The 21653-nt window shown below is 46.3% G+C and overlaps 1 protein-coding gene across 1 annotated transcript in view; it reads right to left on the bottom strand.

Moving 5' to 3' along the window:
• Positions 1-7610: 7610 nt before the first annotated feature.
• LOC146041709 (uncharacterized) overlaps positions 7611-21653 on the bottom strand; it is a 41539-nt gene continuing 27496 nt past the window's right edge. The window contains exon 2 of the mRNA XM_083161622.1: positions 7611-10227. Coding sequence (XP_083017748.1) covers positions 8434-10227 — 1794 coding nt within the window. The 3' untranslated portion in view covers positions 7611-8433. The remainder of the gene's footprint in view (positions 10228-21653) is intronic.

The raw sequence follows: 21653 nt of genomic DNA, 5'->3' as shown, positions 1-21653 counted from the left end.
GGGTGGTCACGTGGGGCGGTGTTTTTGCCGCAAATCGCGGGGGGTCGCGGGGGAGTGTTTTTGCCGCGAATCGCGGGAGGGAGGGGGGTCGCTGGGGGCGTGGTTTTGCCGCGAAACGCGGGAGGGGTGTTCGCGGGGGGTGTGTTTTTGCCGCAAATCGCGGGAGGGGGGTCGCGGATGTGTGTGTTTTTGCCGCAAATCGCAGGGGGGGGGGGCGCTCACCTGGGGGCAGTGGAGTAGGTTCCTGGGCAGCATGGGAAGGCAGAGAGTGTCTGGCACTGTCTGTGGGCTCACTGGGCTGGTTCTCTGTCATGTGAGTCAGTCATGTGAGTCAGAGGCTCCACCCAGCGTTATACACACACTCACACACTGTGAGTGACAGATGTAGCCAAATATATAAGAGATACTAAACAAATCCAGTGTGTGGGTCATTGATGACTTGAAGGGTATGTGTGTGTCTGTCAGACCAAGGAAATGAGATGCATTGTATACTTTTAATTTCATTGTATACAGTACATAAATAGTAGGCATCAGTGTCATAATCTGAACACCACCCCCCCCCCCACACACACGCACACTTACCAAACACACTTATGCACACACATACACACACACACAGGGGCAGACTGGTAAAGCGATCCGGTCCGGGAACATTCTGTAAGCAGCCCGGGGGGGGGGGGGGGGTTTGGTGATCGCGCTACTGCCCGGGGGGTGGTGGTGGTCGCGCTACCACTACTGCCTGGGGGGAGGGGTTTGGTGATCGTGCTACCTCTACTGCATGGGGGGCAGTGGTGGGCTGGGCAGGGGGGCAGGGTGCCAGTTGCCCCCCAGGCCAGTACACTGTAACTGTTTAGGGCCGCAGGTCTGTGCTGTACTTGCATATTCCTGTAGCCGGGAGGCATTGCAGCGTCTGCTCCTCGCTACACTAATATCTCTTACAGCCGTTAAGGCAGGGCAGGTGCAGTCAGGGACACTCACAGCGCAGCCAGGACGGAGCCTTCAGCCTTCACAACAGCAAGACTTGATTACTGGAACACTGGGGCCAGCCCCTCTCCTGGGACCAGCCACCAATGAATTGAGCTCCTATACAGGCTGGCCCCTCCCTTCCTGTGTCACGACCTCCTACTCTTCTCTCCTCCCGGGCACTGCAGAAGCAATGCATGCATCATCCTGCTCCCTCCTTTCTCCACCCTGTACAGGAGCTGCCCCCCTGGGTGAGTGCTATTTGTAAAGAGACATGGGTAGGGATATGTTACTGGTGTTACTGGGAACTTCTTGTTCATTAAATTTATTTGTATGTAAACATACATGTCATTGCTTCATACATATACATGTGGGGAGGGGGCTGTTAGCTTGTTTAGTGAGTGTGTGTGGACTACTGTATGTGTCTGCATGTGAGTGTAAAAGTAAATGCTTAACTGTTGCATACATGTATGGGCGGTATTCAATGAGCCTGATTCGCCATGTTTTTATGGCGAATTTGTGCTGTTTGGCGAATTTTTGACTAAAACGGTGGATCACCCTATTCAATGACCACATGGCGAATACATTTGAAGGTTTTTTTCGCCATGATTAACCGAGTAGCAATCGCTATCTTTTTATGGAGAAGTGGAATGTGAACTTTTAAAATAAAATGTTTTGTTTTTTACATTTGGTGTAAAAAAATCAGGAATTTTATTCTGAGGAGGGGCATGCTATTTTTATTCATGTGCTGTAAGCACATGAATATATATTTAATAAAAAAATATATATATTTATATATATTTTTTTTACACAGCAGCCAGCAGGGGGCGCCGGAGCCGAGCCGCTCATTAGATATTCATATATTCACTGCACCCGATCGTTACGTTACGTGCTGCCTGGCACCCGGGAAACCCACCTCCCCCCCACAAACGTTCTGGGGCAGGCAGAGAGACTCCCATCTCTCTGCCTGCCACCGTCCTCAGGCTCCCTGCGGCGTTCGCCGCAGGAGCTCATATTCGCCGGTCAGGGGCAGCGAGCCCCTGACTTGTTGAATACCGGAGCCGGCGAGGCTCCGGAACGTGGCGAATGTGCAGCGAATCCGAAAAAGGATTTGCTGCACCTCGCAGGTATTCACATTGAATACCGCCCTATGTGTGTGTGTGTGTGTGTGTGTGTGTGTGTGTGGTGGGGGGGATTGTTGGTATTTTCTTTATTATATGTATTTGTGTCTTTATAAGTGGAAAAATACATCAGTGGGGGAGTGGGGGGGGGGCTTGTTGTTTTATTCTTTATTGTGTGTTTATTTAAGGGCAGTGGGGCAGGGCCGTAGCCCAGACTGACAAGCCGCAGAGGGTGCCACATAATCCCCATTCCATCCTTCCTTAACATGGTATTGGCAGTTGCCCACTAGCCCCAACCTCTGTCCCTCATCTCATACTGCTGCTCTGTCCCATACCATCGTGGGCATCCGTGCTGTGGTTCCAGCCCAGACGCCATCCTCAGGTCTCCTCCCATTCACTCTCCTAAGGGCTATTTCACAGGCTCTAGCAAAAGTATTTGACATCGGCCACAAACCATAGATATTTTGAATCATCGATGGTCGATGGCCATCCCTACTTGATGGGCATTGCCATCTGTAATATGGCAATGACTTATAGAAGCCTATGGGCTTCTTTTTGCAATGTGTACTGTGAGGGATTTAAACGTTCTCCTTCCAGCGCCCCATGCAGCACGTTTATCTGATGCATGCGCAGAAGGATGCAGTGTGTTATGTTCTACTTGCTGGTTTCTGACAGGCGGCATTCTAAGCCCATTCCTGTTAAATAAGCAAACTAGGCCTCCAACATTGTGAATCACATTTTCCATTTGATGCGCTGGTAGAAAAAGTGGGGCCACTTGCTTGTGTTTGCCCCCCCCAGGCTAAAAGTTGCCAGCCAGCCCCTGATGGGGGGGGTGTGCTACTTACATATTGGGACAGACGCTAATTCCGGGTGGTGGGAGGGTACCGATGTTGAGTCCATAATCTCTCTCTCTCTCACTACTTACATTATTGTTCCCGGGCCAGGGGGGGACTGCTCCTGCCTGGGGGGTTAAGGGGGGCAGACTCTACTGCCTGAGGGGTGGGGGGGGGGGGGGGTGGAAGTGCACCGATGCAGATTTCCTTCCACAGGACAAGAGCTGTCCCGGCCAGCTCCAGGTCCCCGCTGATGCAGGAGTTGGGTGACGTCATCTTTTGCGGCCGCAACATAGCAGCATAGGATGATGCCAGCACCGGCCCTGATAGCAGGGTTGGCGGCCCGGCCAGGTGGCAATCTGGACCGGCCCACCAGGAAATGGCCCGGTTTCCCGGTGGGCCAATCCGCCCCTGCACACACATACACACACATTTACGATGTCTTCTGCTTGATGACGGATCAACTCCTGCATCTAGAACGTGCATGCATACAAAAAGGTGTATTTGCTGTAATTTCCACCTGTGTTATATCCATCTGCTGAAATGCTGTAGACTGTTAGTATAAGCAACTCTTTGCTGTAACTCCATCTAGATTGGTATAATTATCTGTATCTTATCTTAGTTTATTAAATCTGTTTTTGTGCCTAAGGCCACTGTACAATAGAATATACAGTTGTATACTCTTTTTTTAAAGGTATTTAATGTGTGCATAACGGCACCAGAGGTACAGTATGCTAATAGACACAGTTTGCATCCGCAACAAACTATTATATACAGTTTATTAAGTTAAAAGAATATTACAGGGTCCAAACAAACCAATTATTTCAGTTGTGACAGACCCTGTCGCTGAAATGATTGGTTTGTAAAACTGTGCATGCCCTGTCAATACAACATAAGGGTGGTCGGGAGAACCCAAGGACAGTTCCATCGTGCACCTATTTTCTTTGCATTCTGTGCTCTTTGGAGCATTTTTTTGTCAGTTTTTAAAACTGCCATCCTGTCTGCCGCTGCAGTGCCACTCCTAGATGGGCCATGTGTTTGTGCCACCCACTTATGTCACTTAGCATAGTCTCCCAGCTACCTCGGTGCATCCTTTTGGCCTAAAAGCAACATTGTGGGGTGTGAGGTGTTAAGCATAGTCTGGAAGCACAACAAAACCCAAAACACTGAAGGGTGGTGTTGTAACAGATCCAGATCCAAAACACTGCCGGAGATACAGATCCAAAACATGTTTCACAAAACACTAAAGTGGCCGTGCACATCCCTAGAATAAAGGAGGATTTTATCAGGCAACTATTGGTGTAAAAGAATCCTAAAATAATGTACAGATGTAGCGCCTCTCAGCCAGCTCCAGGGCTTGCCAGAATGCCCCCGCTGGCAATCGCCGGCAAATAGGCACTCCATCTGACTGGGATGCACGAGCATCTCACATACACGCACATCCCAGATTCCAGGCAGCGGAGGGCATGAACCCTGCCCATCTCCACTTCAGGAAGATGGGCAGGGTTATGGCGGGTGAGGGGGGAGGCGGCCAGGAGACAGCAGAGACTGTTGGAAAGCTCCATCAGAAGGGGATGCATGAGCATCTTGTGCGGGCGCATCCCCTTCCAGCGGCTGGTGGACCGCCAGACCACCACTGAATGACAGCGGCCCCATCTGTATATGCAAAACATATAAAAGTTCAGCAATGTTCTGGTACAGTAAAACCATTAGATGACATAGACGTGGATGTGTACATTAGCACAGGGGTGGCCAAACCCTAAGATCTACCAATAGTTAATGTGTCTGTGTGGATCTATATTGGGAATGAATGCAGCATCTTTGCATGCAGCTTGGTGATATGGAAAACGTGGACAATTTGTAGATCTCGAGGATCGGTTTGTGTCACATGACTCAGGTCCAGTATAACCTGTCTGGGCCGCATGGTCCAATCCCATCCTCTACTGCAGTCACATGACAGCCCACCAATCAGCTACCACTGGGGGTGTATATAAGAAGCTTATCTTGATCAGTCCAGTGCCTTGAACAATTTTCTACCTCCCAAGAGAAATCCCAGAGGCTGATTTCTAGGCTCCAGGTTACCTGACTCCAATGTTACCTTGTCCTGCTGCCGCTGCTTACCCTGGGCTTTCCATCACCTGCCTGGTATTCTGCAATTACCTCCTTCAGCTACCGAAGTTCCATCGGTTACCAGATTGCAGAACAGGACCCAGACTGACCCAGAGCCATTGGTTCCCTGACCGACCCTAAACCATCAGTTCCCAGACCGATCCTGAACCATCGGTTCCCAGACCAACCCTAAACCATCGGTTCCCAGACTGACTGAAAAACCATTGATACTCATACCATGATATTCATACCATCTATACCTACCAAGCTGTCCAAGGTACAGCTACAGATTCAGAGGACTCTGACAGAAGGCTACGACCTGCCCACCAGGTGCAGAAAAACCCATATCCCTTTGCAGGGGTCCCTGGAGAAGACCAAGGGTGGGTTTAGACTCTGCATCTCTGATCAGAGTAACGTCAACACTCTCCCTAGCTGTGTCCTCAGTTCCCATTGTTGATATATGGACCGCCGTTACATCAAGCCACTCAGGTTCAAGCTCCCAGAATCCTCCACTGGCTCACTGCTGCCACAGACGGGGACACCAGTTACCCGAGCCTTAACACTTTGCCTATGTCCAGGGCCGGCTTTGTGTCTTCTGTCTAAAGCTTGCTGTTGGTGATCTCCAGGATTCTGCCAGTTGATAGCATACATAGGCGTTTCCAATCCATTTCCATTCCTGCTGTCCCCAATGGCATAGCTGGCCCTATCCCGTACTTCTTTGTGTTTCCTGAGTTAGCTGGTTGCATTCCTGCCTCCGTGTGTGTTTTATAAGCTAATGCTGGGTACACACCAGGACGACTAGGGCCCGATCCCCTCAATCTAGATCCAATTCCGACCAATTGGATGTAGATTGTGTGCTGATTGGGCCCTTTTCTGACCTGGTGTGGACCGATACCGATCCGATGCGTGGTCCCGCGGGTCGGTCGGTCGTTATTGAGATCCTACCTGCTGCAGGTAGGATCTCAATGACGACCATACAGCCGGGTGCGGGTCGCCATCGGATCGGACCCGCTCACGGTGCACATCGTGAGCGGGTTGTGCCCCCCCGCGTCACCGTGAGCGGGTCGGACGAGCCACATCGTGAGCGGGTCGTCCTGGTGTGTACCCTTCATTACAGATTGAAACACAGCATTCATGTCTCAGCCTGGATCCAATGTGGTGCAGTGTCAGCCCAGATCCTGTCCGGTCCACAAAGACAAGTAACTATTAACAGAGTACTGTAGCTCAATTGTTTCCAAGAATGACACAATTTAAGGAAATTAGTATTTTGACATTTAGTTCATTTACTCCCAGTTGTATGTGTCTGTGTCTCAATGTTCTCTTCCTTCTCCTCCAACTGCTTCCCTTTTTTGTTTGTTTGTTTATTTTATAACAAACCAACCACCAAATTACATTTCATACCCAGAATGTGGCAGTTATTCTGGCTCCTCCCCCACCCCCAGATCTATATATACTACTGTATATAATAACAGGATACAGCTGATTACCCTGCAGACAACTGATATTTTATAGTGCCCTGAACTTGGAAGCTAGAATGGGATCACTCCTCGGATTTTTGGGCATCCTCTCAGCTCTTACAGCGACTGGTAAATATTATTTACAATCTATAATCTCTGTTACCTCCTGGCTTCCTGACCATATTGGTCCTGTACAAATGTCCTGTAATCATTTTAAAGTTTGAGATTTCCAGATGTAGGGAGCAGTGGAGTTGCATGTGATTTTGATGGGAGAATTGACATTGCCCTAGCGTAGACTGTAGCAATGCGTCAGATACTTGGGGTAATTCTGGTTGGTTTGCAAAAGAAAACTCCTTCTTTAATGGACAAAACCATTCTGCAGTGCAGGTGGGGCAGATGTAACATGTGCAGAGAGAGTTAGCGTTGGGTGAGTTATTTTGTTTCTGTGCAGGGCAAATACTGACTGCTTTATTTTTACACTGCAATATAGATATCAGTTTGAAGTACACACCCCACCCCAGGGACAAAGGCAGGATTTCCAAGGGGGGGGGAGGATAGATAGATAGATAGATAGATAGATAGATAGATAGATAGATAGATAGATAGATAGATAGACAAAGAACCAGAGTCACTCCAGGGGTCTTTTGTAGATAATTTTTAGTAAATAATGTCCATTAACAATGGTTACATGCAAAATGGGTCAACGTTTCGATGCTACTGCATCGTTTTCAAGACAAGCATGCAGCCTAGTAACATACATGTTACTAGGCTGCATGCTTGTCTTGAAAACGATGCAGTAGCATCGAAACGTTGACCCATTTTGCATGTAACCATTGTTAATGGACATTATTTACTAAAAATTATCTAAAAAAGACCCCTGGAGTGACTCTGGTTCTTTGTCTATTCCTCTATCTCATGGAAGGCACCCGGGGCATTTGATCATTTACCGTAGGAGTGCCGATTCTTTCCCAATATATATATATATATATATATATATATATATATATATATATATATATATATATATATATATATATATATATAGTGTAGGTGTCCAAATGAATGAAGACCAGAGGCGGCACTCACAAAGAGTCAAAAAACCAAATATATTCAAATCATGTGGCAAAACATCACAATAACAACCGTGTCAGCAAAACGTGTGTCGACCGTTTCGAGGCTTGCGCCCCTTCCTCAGGACAGCTGACTGTGCAAAAAGGCTTAAACAGCAAATAGTGCAGTGCAGAAAACAACAGACATAGTAAACATCATGGTTTAAATAGATAAGCACACTTACGTGGATACAGGATCGCGTTGTACAGCGGGGCTGGCTTCCGGCAGCGTTGTCACGTGACTACCGACGTCAGTCCGTTGTCCCGGCAACCCGCCGGCGTCTGCTCCCACTGATCAACGGCAAGTGAAGGTGGTCAATTTCAGAGTGCGTTTCCTGTAATATATACACGGACGCACAGGTCAGTGAGAGATCTAAAGTGCATAGTGCTAAAAAGTGACTAGGTGCTTAACATAGAAAACAGGCTTTAAAATCAGGAACACTGCTGTGGACAGAGATCAATTTAAATGTTGGATCACATTAGTGTGCTTATACCAGCAAGGGAAATCGCTCCACATTACAGCTTAATACTTGCGTATTTAAAGGGACAGTATTCACAATGTTAGTAATGTTGATCCCAAATATGCTAGATAATACATATTGGTACATAATAACGCTGCAGTTTGTGCATACTTTGCACCATCTATAATGCAATGCCTGTCAAGAGGGACTGTCTGTATAAAGCATTTACTTGAGGTCAAGTCGACATGAGTGTCATCATTTCCACAAAATTCAATATTTTATCATAGAATTGGTATATCAAATAAAGAGACTTGTGGGAGTGACAAGCATTGGTTCAAAACTTTTTTTATATATGAATGTACTTTTATAGAAAGGCATTTCTATAAAAAGATATTCAGAGATGTTTTTTCATTAAGGCCATGTGGGGATCCTGAATTTAATACATGGATCCAATAGGTCTCCCTTTGCAGGAGTTTTTTGATCCTATCGCCACCACGAATCAGGGGCGGAACATGCTCTATTATTTGGTGCCTGAGGTCGGTTAGGGAATGTTGGTGGGCCTTAAAGTGGCGAGCCACTGGCTGGTCTATGTCTTTGCCAGCAAGACAATTTTTGATAGCCGACCTATGGGCTGTGGCTCGGTCCCGGAAGGGTCGACTCGTTTGGCCGACATAGAGGTAAGCACAAGGACACCTGATAACATACACCACAAAAGCTGTGGTGCACGTTATAACCTGATTAATTTTATGGCGTTGACCGGTTTTTGGATGTGTAAAGGTTGGACCTGTGTCCATGTGTCGGCATGCCGTGCAAGTTGGACAACGGTAGCACCCTGGGGCCTTAACCTGGGTGTTACTGGGGGTGGTTGGCAATAAGTTGGTTTTGACAACATAATCTCTTATATTGCGTCCCCTTTTGAAGCTTGGCATGAGCGTAGTTTGTGAAAAACATGGAAGATCTCGGTCACTTGTCACCAGTGGCCATGTGGCCTTTAGAACCCGCGGTAGAGCCGCACTGGTAGTGGAGAAGGAGGTCACGAAAGGAATTTTTTTACTTGTATCTTTTTTGTTGTTACTATTTAGCAGTTGTGCTCTAGGGGTATCCAATACCTCCTGTTTTTGTTTGTTCAGTAATCTATAATCGTACCCCCTTTCCAAAAACTTTTTTATTACTGTATTGAGGGCTTCATCCAATCGGTCATGGTCACTGGTGATGCGCGCAATGCGCAGCATCTGGGACCGTGGCAACCCCCTCTTCAGACTCGGCGCATGGTGGCTACCGTGGTGAAGCAGGGTGTTTCGGTCCGTGCTTTTGGTGTACACTGTAGTGTGAATAATGCCATCATTGAGGTGGATCAGTACATCAAGGTAGTTGATGACTGAAGGGTGGCATTGCATGGTCAATTTAATCGGGTTGTCTAGGGCGTTGATGTTAGAGACAAGAGCTTTTAAAGCCTCCTCACTATTGCCCCATAGTAGTAGCAGGTCGTCGATGTATCGACAATAAAATAAAATGTTACTGGAGATATTCAAATCTGTAAAGAAAAAGTTAGTTTCTTGGGAAAACATGAACACATTTGCTAGCGACGGGGCCACATTGGACCCCATCGCACATCCGGTTAACTGTAAATAAAAACAGCCGTTATGCAGGAAATAATTTTTAGTTAGAATAAACTCCAGTAGCTCCAAAAATAAAGAAATGTCGAGTCCATCGAATGAGTTGGCGACGAGGAATGTCCTCATGGTGGAAAGGCCTGCGGCATGGGGAATAACCATATATAGGTTAGATACATCCATTGTACATAACAATGTGTGAGTCGGTAAATCCTGTAGTTGTTGTAATTTGATGAGAAGTTGGGTAGTGTCCTTGAGGAAGTGGGGTTGTGACATGACAAGTGGTTGGATGAGAGTGTCCAGGAATTGGGAAATGGGCTGACAGAGGGATTGGCGGGCAGAGATGATGGGGCGAACCGGAGGATTATTGCTGTTCTTGTGGATTTTGGGAATGGAATATATCACGGGTGTGATAGGGAAATCGGAGGATAACGTCTTGTGGGTCTTCTTACTTATGTGGCCACCTTCCAGGGCGTGTTTCAAGATGGTATCGAGTTGTTTCTTAAAGGTGGGTGTAGGATCACCCGGTAGCTTCCTGTAGGTGGTGGCATCGTTATAAATCTATTTTAAAAAAAATTAAAAAATTAAAAAATTAAAATATTAGGGATTTTCCATATTTCATATTAAACATCAAGAACAGTAACAATATATGGATTATAAACATTATTTAATGTATCTGCATAAATAATCAGAATCAATGTATTTTGCGATAGCCAGCACTTCAACGCACTATTTATTCACATTATTTTTTATATTTTTTAATATTATGATCACTTGAGGTGGGGCATTTCCCCATCTCCTTATATACACACTTTTTAGCTAACTGTCACAACACATACTGAGATCAATATTGACATTCACCAGAAAAACCACCATACAATACTTAATTATTACTAATATATTACAGCTCACATACGAATAATTTATAATCACCATTATTATGACACTAAGATATAATTGTACATAAGTCACAATATAAGTATGCTATCTCTTATATAACGGATAGAATTTCAATAGATTGTCTCGATGACTAGACAGGACAACCCTGATATGGATATCCCTATCCAATAAAATATGATCATATAACTGAACCATAACAAATATCTCCTGCCACAGGCATATGGCTGGGAACTAGGGGGAACTGTGTTTGTAGATGGGAACCTGTAGAAACAAATTTGATACATCAATCTGTTACAAAAAATTATCCAAGTATCACTATTGCTACAAAAATAGGTAACAGATTGAGGACAAAAAACAGTAGCGATATCAACAGGGATTACTGTTTGAAGCAGCAACTTCCATAATAACAAAAAAACATCTAGAATATTAAAAATAAAATATAATAAAAAACAAAAAACAAAAAAGAGCAACTGCAAGTCACTATGACAGACAGATAAGAGGATTTACCTGTATAGAGACAATAAACAAAGAAGAGATACGAAACTGTACTGACCAACAATTGAACAAAAGGGCATAGACCCGCCCCCTGGCAACAATCACCAGGGACTCTGCATAAATATCTTCCTGGAGGGATCACTCGGCTTGCCCTGAGGAAGCCGGCACAGCCGGTGAAATGCGCATAGGCGCGTGATATAGATCAGTTCTGATAAATATAGGAATGTACCATAGAAATGTATAAAATATTTGCTGTGCTCTGTTAATACTGTGAACATAGACAAACACTATAGGGGATGAGATACACGCGCGGACACCGCACAACCAGTGTCGGGAAAAGCGGGCGGCGTGTGCACTCATACATGTGCTGAATGGCGGCTGCAGATAACGCCAACACAGACTGATGTCTGTTTCACTGTGCTAAGCGCTACTACCAATGTTTAAAGTATTCACTGTGTCCCGCTAATACAGCCAATGTAGATAATAAATATATGTGATAAAACACACACGCTGTTTCACGGTGCCAAGCGCTACTACCCAATGTTCAAAGTATTCACTGTGCCCCGCTAATACAGCCAATGTAGACAATAAATATATGTGATAAAACACACACGCTGTTTCACCGTGCTAAGCGCTACTACCTAGCGTTTAAAGCATTTTACTGTGCCCCGCTAATACAGCCAATATAGATAATAAATATATGTGATAAAACACACACGCTGTTTCACTGTGCTAAGCGCTACTACCCAATGTTTAAAGCATTTACTGTGCCCCGCTAATACAGCCAATGTAGATAATAAATATATGTGATAAAATACACACGCTGACACCGCAGAACCAGAGCTGGGAGAAGCGGGCGGCGCACACATTAATACATATGCTGAACGGTAGTTACGTGTAACGCCAACTGTACTGTACTGTATAAGCACCGCAAGCAAGTGTTCAAAGCACTTACTGCGCTTAACAATGTGGTGAACCCAGACCCTGAATATCTGCGATAAATATATATATGCTGATATTGCAAAACCAGGATTGGAGTTACATATAAGTGGGATACAGACTGAGGTCTGTTCTAATGTACAAGCACTACAATCAAATGTTGAAAATACCTATTGTACTCTGCTGATACAGACTAAATACAGTCAATAAAGACACACGCGCTGACCGTGTAGAATCAGTGTTGGGAGAAGCGGGCGGCACGTTTAATTAACATACAAGTTGAACGAAGACTATATGTAATGTCCAATACAGACTGATGTCTGTTTTAAGGCATAAGTACCATTTACTAATATTTAGAATACTCACGGTGTTCCGCAAAATACAGTAAATGTGGACACTCAATATCTGTGACAGAAACACATGCACTGACACTGCAGAACCAGGATTGGAAGAAGCAGGCAACGTGTACACACATACAGATGTTGAACAGTGGTTACATATAACTCCAATACGGACGGATGTCTGCTTTAATGTATAAGCACCACAATTGCTGTGCTCCGCTAATACAGTGAATATAGTCACTGAATTCATGCGATAAAAAGACATACGCGCTGACCCAGCAGAAATCAATGCTAGGAGAAGCAGGTAGCATATACACTTAATACATACGCTGAACGATGATTACATGTAATGCCAACACAGACTGATGTCTGTTCTAAGGTGTAAGCATTACAACTAAAGGTTCAGAATACTTGCTGTGCCCTACCTAACACCCACATGAAATATACTCCCAAGAAGGGAAACGGTGACCGTTAACCACACAAAGTCAGCAGAGATAGCTGACGTTGATAATACACGGGCAATACTTATAATTGCAAGGTCCACTGTGGGAACACTATCAGCTAATTGAAAATACAACTACAAGCAGCATATGAAAAAGCAGCGGTTTGGGATAATATGTGCACCTAATATATTCTAAATATACACTCACTAGCAGATTATACCAGACTGAATAGAGTTAATCTGCAGGAACTGACATCGGAAAGGATTGGGTAATGTGCACATCTGTCACTGTATACCAACCTACAGATTATACCAAAAGCCATAGAGTTAATCTGTAAGGACTAAGATCCTAAGATTGGGTAGTGTGTACACCCCATATATCCTACTGCACGTCCAATAGTGAATGAGTCTGACGACCATCACTATCTGCACAGCATAAATCCTGTACACAGTACATCAGTTTTAAGTGAAGTGTATTCTCATCCCCCTATGTGCTCTCAGCGAACAGAGTATTATTAGGATATATAAATAGCGTCTTAAGAAGTTCACAGTAAAAATCCCCTTAAGAAATAAGGAGGTATAGTGTGATAAATTGAGGAATAAATCACACACTAAGGTACATAGCCTCCCAAAACAGGGATTCAAGAATAAGAGCAAGCAAATTACATTCCATACAGAACATCTATATCACGGAAACAAAAACTTTTTAATCACTTTTTTCCTACCTTTATTCACAATTCTATCTTTATAACAAGAAGATGTAATTTAGCACATCTCTTTTTTAATATATCAAAATAAAAGTTAAATTTTAAGTGAATTATATCAGTTGGACGTCCTATATAATTATCTGTTGTGTGCACCCATATAGTCTCCATTTCTTTCCTCCCCCTTTTTTTCTTAAACTATCTAACGATAGGAGACGGGTAGCACCACTTCCACTTTTGAGTAGCAAATAATATTATTTTCATTCATAAACATAGAAAAATGAAGAGAATACAGATACACAAATTATTATAGGACGAACAAAAGGATTTCAGTGCGGAACACACTCCACCTTCCCCCTTTTTCCCTTTTTCATAAACACAGAGATCCGCCAGCAGCTCCGATCGCAGCTGCAGCTGCCATGTCTCTGTCTCCCCTCCAATTTTTTGTCCTGTCAGGGGGAGTTTCCAGGGTACTCAGAAACCACCCTGACTGCGCCACTGCACCCAAATCTAACTCTCTCTGCACCTGTTACATCTACCCTACCTGCAGTGCACATGGTTTTGTCCATTAAAGGAGTTCACTTTTGCAAACAAACCATAATCCCCCCCCCCCGTGAGTCATCATGATTATTTTCTTGGGGCGAGCGCACAGAGACTGAAGAATTATCCAGCTGTTATTAGAATATCAGTAATAGGGAAAACATTTGCTGTTACCCAATATCTTTTTTCTTCGCCTCTGTTCTTCCTTTCCAATTGCAGGTTCCTCTCTAAGATGTTATAGGGGTGTCAGTACCAATTCTTCCACCTGCTCTGGAACAAACATGACGTGTCCCCCGGATTATGCTTGTGGCCAGAATAGTACATTAACTTCGCATAGACAAGGTATAGTACACAGAGGACTGATTCAGACCCAAACGCAGGGCTGCAAAGTCATGCTGATTATCAATTAACCACTGCCTGTACACAAGGTGATTGACAGCCAGTGGAGTGTTTTTAGGCACTACCCCAGCATTTTTTGGGCGTGCCGCCTAAAAACTGACATTATCAGTGGCCTCTTTCTTCTCACAGGGTTCCCGGCGCAGAGTACGTCTTGGCTTACTCAGCACTGCGAACTGTGGGGGAAACTATTAGATGGTGAGGGATTGTGAATGGTTTTCACATACCTCTAAACTTTGTGAATCCCCAAATTGTGGGACCTGCTATGTCAAAGGTCTGTGCGGCTGTCCTGAAAAGGGGGTGGAGCTAGGATGGGTTGGGCCTCGGGTAAATGGGTGTGGCCTGACACCACAACCCCCATTTCACCCCCCTGCCCGCTAGAACATTGCCACCCGTAGGAGGGTGGCAATGTCCTCCAAATAGCTAGTTCCGCTGTAGTTGGGACAGTTGGGAGGTATGGTTTTCTTCCTGTGTGCACGGCTGTGAATGTTTTCTGTTTAATGTGCTGATTGGTCAATTCCTAGTAAATATACCCCTATGTACAGATGAAGCGCCCTTCATTCTTGCAGAGGCTGGCATTGGATTCGCCAGCCGCCAGCCCCTGCCAGCCACCAGAAGGGTGTGCATGCACACGAGCGCACACTGCCAGAGCCAGATTAAGGTCTAAATGGGCCTGGAGCTGAAAATGATCAAGGGCCTATTATGCGCAATAATAGGGGTTGCGGCCAGCACCTAATAATGTGGGGGGCGTGACCAGTGTTCTGTTTGGGTGGTCTGCTCATGGGTGTGTCTCTATTTGTGTAAATACTTTCAACTAATTATATATGCCTGGAAAAGGCAGGGGGCTGGCATAGGAAAAATGCAGGGAGATATATTGGCGGGTGCACTCCAAAGGTGCACCCGCAGGACGCTGATGTCCTAAGATACTTGCGGGGGGAGGCGGCACTCCAGTCATAAAAAAATACTGAAAGCAGAAACTTGGACAATATGTCAGCACCTTTTATGTGGTAACCTAAGTTTACCACACCATATACCCCTTATACAAATCATGCAACACAATAGTAACCCCTTATACTGTACTTGCTTCTTACACATTATGCCACATGGAATGAGACAAAATTCACACTGATTGAGCAAAAATTCACACTATGGCAAACAGATTAAGGCAAAATTCACGTTATGCCACACAGATTAAGGCAAAATTCACATTTTGCCACATGGATTGAGCCAAAATACACACTATACCAGGCATGTCCAAACAGTGGCCCTCCAGCTGTTGTGAAACTACACGTCCCAGCAAGCCTTGCCATAGTTTTAGCATTCCCTAATTGCAAAACTGTGGCAATGCATGATGGGACTTGTAGTTTCACAGCTGGAGGGCCATAGTTTGGACATGCCTGCATACCAAACAGATTGAGCAATAATGCACAATATGCTTCATAAATAGGGGCATTGCGCGCCAAAGGCGCACATTAAAAATTTACATTATAATGCCCATTACATGTTAAGCCTCACACCATAATCTCCCTTACGTATTATGCCAAACACCATAATGCCTATTAAAAATTATGCTACATAAGTGTTGCTTACCTACATGTTCATTGCCAGGGGTTCCATGTTCATTGCCAGGGGTTCCATGTTCATTGCCAGGGGTTCCATGCTCATTGCCAGGGGTTCCATGCTCATTGCCATGTGGGATTACATGCTCATTGCCAAGGGGAAATACATGCTCGCGGTAACTGGGGGACAGTCGCCGCCGGGCAGAAATGACAGCCATTAACAGCTGGGCAGAGAGCAGGGGGCTGCCCGGCTGAATGCCCGACTGCATGTCCCGGCTATTTGAAATAATACCCCTTTGATACCAGAAAATGCAGGGAATATGGTCCCAGGATCATGCAGGGACATTCTCGGACTGGCCCCTTTTACACCAGCCTAGTCCCTGCATTTTCTGGTGTGAGGGGGAGAGAAAACGACCCCCGCCCCCCTTTAAACAACCAGCTATATCTTCAGAACCAACTGACCCATTTACATGTAGCCTTCAAATGATTTTGGTCCCGTGAAACTGGGCCGTTTGGTTCCAGAGAAATCTGTCCTCAAACAACTTGAACTGCCATGAAATTACATTTCAGAAATGAAAAAAAAAATAGTTTTACCTGCAATATCTCTCTAGAACCAATGAACCCATATGGACCAGGTATCAGATTGAAGGCCCAGCGATTTGGGTTCGACTGAGATCAACCTCGAGTTTCTGTGATGCTGTAGGGGAACTGGCAGCCGTTGGAACCGGGTGGAGGTCGGAATTAGCGGGTCCCATGTTATCCTATGGGGAAAACGTTCCAGGTTTGCCTGGCAGTATCTCCGGTTCCCGGGGGGCTAGCGACGCGAGGCTGGTCTCATTGGAAAGCTCTGACCCTCAGCTACAAAATGGGCCTATTTGGAGAGTGGGCCTGGAGCTATAGATCCATCAGGCCCATTGTTAATCCGGCTCTGCACACTGCACAGTGCAGCCTGCAGAGCACTGAGCCCCTCTGTATCCTAGGCTCGCCGCTCTGTAGGCTGCACTGTGTATTGTGCGTGCCTGGCTGGGGGGGCGCCGGGTGGGGGAGGCATTGTGTGGGTGGCGCTGTGCCACTGGGCCTTATTCTGCTTGGTGCGGTGGGTCCGTACACGGTCGGATCGTGTTTTTTATTTAATCTGCGCATGCGTAGCTTTCGCTATGCGCATGTGCGGTGACCACACACCGCTCACGGATGGGTCTCTCCGTGCAAAAAAACCTGTCTGCAAGAGTACGGTCATTGGGGGCGGCATGTGGGCGTTTTTAGGGGAGCGGACGGAATAATGAGGGAAACTGGGCGTAAACATGGGCGTACACGGGGGTGTGCACCAAAAATGTACGGTGCCTTTTGTGTCAAAAACAGGCGGACGCCAAAGAAAGCTCCAGACCACCCCTAGAGATACCGTATGAGAGCGGACGCCTGGGTCTGCTAATTACTCAAACACATACACCTGAATGTAATAAGCAATGCTGCAGCCTATTAAGTCCAAACCATTATTTCACTACCTGCAAGCCACAAACACATTGGAAGCATATCTTTCTACACTTCTCTACATGTAAAGGTTGGTTTAATTTTAGGTAACAATCATTCTAAAACCTGCTTATATATGTCAATGTAGTTAGTTTATAACCATCTACACCCATTCAGTAAGTGTTTTTATATACTTTAAAAAGCAAGACACTCAATTCACAGAAGTCGACATCTGTCAACTTTTTCACTGTAACACAAACATACCAGTTTTTTATTAGGAAAAAGACACATAAACCACATCTAAGAGCAACAAGGATGTTTTTGGACTCAATTTCTACTTGCACGGTGGCGTATGCTCAGATATACGCAATATGTTCGGTGGGGAAACGGACGATACCCGTCCGTATACGGTGGCGTACGTTCTGTTGTATGCCAGTTATCAGTGGTTAAGACGGGATCCGTCCGTGTAAGGTGGCGTACGCTCAAGTGTACGCCATTCCCCTTTGTCGGTGTTTGTGACCGTCCGTGGGCGGATGTTTTGTGGGCGGACTTACGCTCACCATCCCCGTACGGGAAACGTACGGTGAAAAGGACACATTTCACAGACCGAATCAGAATAAGGCCCACTGTGAGCAGCTGCCTGGGCCCCTCCAGAGGCCGGGGCCCAGGACATGTGTACCCACGGCACCCACCTGTCGGCGGCCCTGCTCGCCAATATATTACAATGTTCCAAGCACTGTTAGTAAAATAAAGGAACTGGGGAAGTATGACGTGTGCTTTTACTTTTTAAAAGGTTAGAAAAAGTTTTTTTTTATAACTAACTAATCTTAGCATAGTACATGCACCCCCAGTATTAAAGGTTAATGCACTGTATCTACAGTAAATATTGTTCCTTCATTCTCAGAAAATCCAGAGAGTAAAAGTGTGTACATACGGGGAGATCTGGTTTCGATTTGATTTGTACTATTCGATTTCTTTACTGCTTTTCGACTTTCTCTTTTTTTTTTTACATTAGATCTATATTATGTAGCCTTGCCTGGCAAATCTACTTTTCTATTCGATATACACTTTTCGGAAGCGCGCATTCTATACTGAATCTGCATCGAATGTTGCAAAAAAACAATCAATGTCCATTCTATGTTAAATCGATTTGAACTAAATAGTCAAAATCGAAGGAAAAGTCTCACCGTGTGTGTACACAGTTTTAGACTGTGGACCAGATTGTCGAAGTGGAGAGAGAAATGAACCACACTACCAACCAGTTGGATGCTAACTGTCATTTTTGAAACACAGCCTACAGATGTAGCGCCTCCTAGCCAGCCCAGGGAATCACTAGATTCCCTGAGCCAGCAATCGCTGGCGGAGAGGTGCTGCAGCTGACAGGGATGTGCGAGCCTCTCACATGCACTTGCATCCCATTCACTCAGCGGTGGATGGCGGAAACCCTTCCTTTCTCTGCTTCAGAGAGGGTAGCGGGGGGGGGGTGCGGGCAGTGGAGGGCAGGCGCCGGGCTCTGTCAGAACGGGGTGCACGAGCGTCTCATGCACGTCCCTTCTGCGGTTTGGTGAATGGAGCTGATTGCCTGGTTCTTTATCTGTCTCCGATTGATCACTTTCCACAGGTTAGTACCAGGGGTGAAAGTATGGCGGTACGGGGTGTTACGGTGTACCGCTATAACAAATAGTGCCGGTACCACCATAAAAACTCGGCGAGCGCTGTCCAATGCGCATGCGCTGGTTTGCGCCATGATGTTGTGACGCCATGGCGCCGGCGCCGCATCCCCAGCATCCCCCGCATCCCAGGCACTGGCGACGTCCCTACCCACCATGCGCCGGGTGTCCCAGGATGGAATGGACGGCGCTGGAGTCTGGCTGGAGCCATCGTGTGGAGGGACGGAGCCGCCTCAATGGACACACCTGACTGCAAGACCAGGTACGTAGATCATTGGGGTAGTAATACAGGGGGAGCAGTGAGCAGCCTGTGGGGTCCTGTTACACAAGGGGAGCAGCCTGTGTGGGGGGGGGGGGGGGGGGGGGGCATATATTCTGGCACTATGGGGGGGCATATATTCAGGCACTGTGGGGGCATATATTCTGGCACTGTGGGGAGCATATATTCAGGCACTGTGGGGGGCATATTCTGACACTAGGGGCATAACTAGCACTGTGTGGGCATATGTGTGGCATTGTGGGGGCATATCTGGCACTGAGGGCATAACTAGCACTGTGGGGGCATATGTGTGGCACTGTGGGTCATATCTGGCACTGGGGGCATAACTAGCACTGTGGGGGCATATGTGTGGCACTGCGGGGGCATATCTGGCACTGGGGGCATAACTAGCAATGTGGGGGCATATGTGTGGCACTGTGGGGTATATCTGGCACTGGGGGCATAACTAGCACTGTGGGGGCATATGTGTTGCACTGTGGGGGCATATCTGGCACTGGGGGCATAACTAGCACTGTGGGGGCATATGTGTGGCACTGGGGGCATATCTGGCACTGTGGGGGTATATCTGGCACTGGGGGCATAACTAGAACTGTGGTGGCATATGTGTGGCACTGTGGGGGCAGATCTGGGACTGTGGGCATAACTAGCACTGTGGGGGCATATGTGTGGCATTGTGGAGGCATATCTAGCACTGTGGGGGCATATGTGTGGCATTATGGGGACATATCTGGCACATATTTGTCTTGTAGCCACTCCCCCTTGTGTCATGACCACACCCCTGACCACACCCTTCGGCGCGCAGCACAGTACCACTAAGAGATTTTTTCTATTTGCACCACTGGTTAGTACATCTCCCCCAACAACCCACAAGCCTTACATGGAAAAAGCACGTTATAGAGCGATACTGCTGAGACCTACTGTGGGGTACGATTTCTCTAATGCGGATGCTCAGTGATACTATCAGACCAATTCGCAATTGGATAACAGGCCACAAGGCACGGCTGTAGGGAAAGTGCTTGCAAAAAAGCCCTGCCCATACTATAGCTCCCCACAGCATTACTGGGGTATTTTTCACAAAAAAACACCCCAACCATGAGTTGCGTATGTGCCGCTGCCATCGTACTGTTACCACCATAGATGGCACCCCCCTCCCCACTGCAACAACCCCACCCCCCGGGGCACCCCCCCCCCCCCCCCCCCCCCCCCCCCATATCCTGTTTAACACATAATTTGTGTAATATATTTATCATTCTTCTTATACAGGTGTCTTCACCGTTGATACATTTTCCATATCTTGCATACCTAAGGAAGAGTGTGACGTAATTCGAAGCATCAGTTCCCCCCATGCCAGAGTATTTATTTTCACATTCTGTTGTTACACTGATGACTGTATTCCAGATATAATTGGATTACAAAAAAGTACGTTTTTTCATTTAATATATATCTGTAACCCATAGTAACGACATATAGACATTGTTAATGCACTTTTTTTTTCTTTACTGAAGCAATTAAATATAAATCACAGCCTTATGTTAGGAGAGCAGTGAAGTAATAATTTATATCAGTATCGTTATGATTTTCAGGGCCTCAGACCACTCCGCTGGGCCCCAGTACAGGGAAGGGGTGTGGTCAACTCTGGGAGGTGTGGCGAGGCCGCATGCAGGAAGACAAAGAATATATTTTGTGCACATAAGTGCCTGACGCACAGGTGCCAGTGGCAGATCTGGTGGGGAAGGGTGAGAAAGTGCGGCACCGGTGCCAGATCATGTAGGGAGAGCGCAAGTGCCATTTTTCTATTTTCTTTACTTAAAGCGCATGGTGCAGTGCATCACCAAGTGCGTGATTCATACATGCTGGGGGCGTAGAATGTGTGGACCCTCTCCAAAAGGAGTTGGGTACTGTTAACTTCCCTTAAGCCAGGGATGGGGAACCTTTGGCCCTCCAGCTGTTGTTGATCTACACATCCCAGCATGCCCTGCAATAGTTTTAGTATGGTCAAATAGCAAAACTGTCACAGTGCATGCTGGGATGTGTAGTTCAACAACAGATGGTGGGCCGAAGGTTCCCCAGGCCTGCCTTAAGCCCTCAGAGCTAAAAGGCCTAGAGGGGGAAAAAGAGATTGGTGGATCCTCATCGTGGACGCTTGGAGAGACCCTCTTCCCTTAACCCTCGCAAGGGTTGAGGTGAATGGGTCCTCCTTGCCAAAGTTGAGAGAGATATACTCAGAGAAGGGAGACGGTGGTCCACAGGAGGT

Source organism: Crinia signifera, chromosome 19, assembly GCF_055691185.1.
Source record: "Crinia signifera chromosome 19, ASM5569118v1, whole genome shotgun sequence".
NCBI classification, from domain to species: domain Eukaryota; kingdom Metazoa; phylum Chordata; class Amphibia; order Anura; family Myobatrachidae; genus Crinia; species Crinia signifera.
Note: the sequence above shows the minus strand (reverse complement) of the source record. Positions and strands in the feature narration are given on the sequence as shown.